At 59.6% G+C, this 1,825-nt stretch overlaps 1 protein-coding gene across 1 annotated transcript; it reads left to right on the forward strand.

Moving 5' to 3' along the window:
• Positions 1 to 108: 108 nt before the first annotated feature.
• On the forward strand, positions 109 to 1,790 carry LOC105559304 (the record flags this gene model as incomplete). Its single annotated transcript, XM_012007493.1, has 2 exons — positions 109 to 376; positions 436 to 1,790. Coding segments are annotated over exons 1-2 (1,623 nt in total), but the record flags the coding sequence as incomplete, so codon positions are not given.
• Positions 1,791 to 1,825: the final 35 nt, after the last annotated feature.

The raw sequence follows: 1,825 nt of genomic DNA on the forward strand, positions 1-1,825 counted from the left end.
TTAAAGTTGGTCCTTCGAGCCGGATTTTTTGATCTCGGAGTGTCAGTGCGATAGTTCTGGTGTGCTTCCTCTGTGCTTACCGGAGAGTGACCGCCAAGAAGCCGCACAATGAGTCAAGTGGAGAGCTTGATGCGCGCTCAGGCCGAGCTGTATGGCCGAATATCCCGGTCTATCGAAAACCTGAAGAAGACCGGCGCCGCCAAGATCACTTTGGGTACTGTGGAGGCCCGACTTCAGGCCCTTGAGTCGCATTGGGTCAAGTTCGAGGCCAACCACGACCAGATACTCCTGGCACCTCCTGTGTCGATAGCCGAAAGCGACTACATTAAATTGGGCACCTACTCGTTGGCGGAGGACGCGTACCTCCAGCAGAAGGGTACGTTTCTTGATCTTATAAGATCCTACGCTGCTGCCCGTCCTGCGTCTGCGACGAAGGTAATCTCGGAGGCAACGTTCGTACCACATTGCCTCGCATACAACTGCCCTGCTTCTCGGGCAAGTACGAGGATTGGCCAGCCTTCCGTGACCTCTTTCAATCAATAATCGGCCAGGACAAATCCTCGCCCCCAGTTGAGAAGTTTCACTACCTGCGAACCTGCCTGAAGGGTGAGTCGGAGCTACTAATCCGAAACTTGACGACCACGGGTGAAAATTACGAACACGCGTGGAAAACGCTGAGCGACTACTATGAGAATAAGCGCTTGTTGGTGCGCGCTTATTTGGCCAGCTTCGTCTCATTGTCGAAGATGAAGAGCGAGTCGGCCGCGGAGCTGCGAAAGGTGTTCCACTGCCTGAAAGCGACGCGCAATTCCTTGGACAGCATCGGTCGACCAGTTTCCAGCAGCGAGGACCTCTTCGTTTACCTGGCCGTCGATCTGCTCGACCCCCGCTCGCGACGAGACTGGGAGACCTCCATCTGCGAGACCACGGAGCCTCCGTCGATTACCGAGCTGGAGACGTTCCTGGATCGGAGACTTCACGCCCTGGAGTCGATGCTCCCTGCTAAAGCGGATAGCTCGGTCGGAAAACCGAGGAGTTCGACATCGAAGCCTACCCGCTCTCACCACGTCGGCAAGCGGGAAGACAAGTCCGGCGGGAAGCCGGGCCGTTGCTCTCTGTGTCAGGGGGACCACTTCGTCATGCTGTGCGAGGACTACCGGAAGAAGACGGCTGTGGAGCGGAAGCAGCACGTCACTAGCAGCGGTCTGTGCCTCAATTGCCTCGGCCGTCACAAGGTGGGTGACTGTATCTCGAAGAAGGACTGTTCCGCGTGCGGTCAACGTCACCACTCGTCGCTTCACGACGCGTGTCGCGAGAACGAGGTCGCTAAAACCTCGCACGTGGCGCGGGGAGTGTCGGACAAGCAGGCTGCAGTCCTCCTCGCGACCGCTCGCATCCGCGTCGAGGGCCCACAAGGTAGGTGGTGCTTCGCGCGCGCTCTCGTCGATCAGGGCTCGGAAACGTCTCTGATTTCCGAACGCCTCACTCAGCGACTTCACTTGCCGCGTGCTCTTGCCTCGGTGGCCGTGTACGGGGTCGGCGGACAAAAGACTTGCGTAGCTAGGGGCCGCGTCGCGCTGTCGTTCAGCTCGCACTCCGGGGGGGTCGTAGTGAACGCGTCCGCGCTCGTGCTTCCTCGGCTTACCGTCTACGCCGGTCGACTTGATGTGACCGATCGGGAGTGGCCTCACCTACGAGGCCTGGAGCTCGCGGATCCGGAGTTCGGGGGCGCCGAGCGAATCGATGTCCTCCTTGGGGCCGACGTCTTCGCCTCCATCATCTTGGAGGGAGTTCGCCGAGGGGGCCCTCGCGATCCGGTGGCCCA

This window comes from Vollenhovia emeryi, unplaced genomic scaffold, assembly GCF_000949405.1.
Source record: "Vollenhovia emeryi isolate VEMERY1.0 unplaced genomic scaffold, V.emery_V1.0 DF946760.1, whole genome shotgun sequence".
NCBI lineage: Eukaryota > Metazoa > Arthropoda > Insecta > Hymenoptera > Formicidae > Vollenhovia > Vollenhovia emeryi.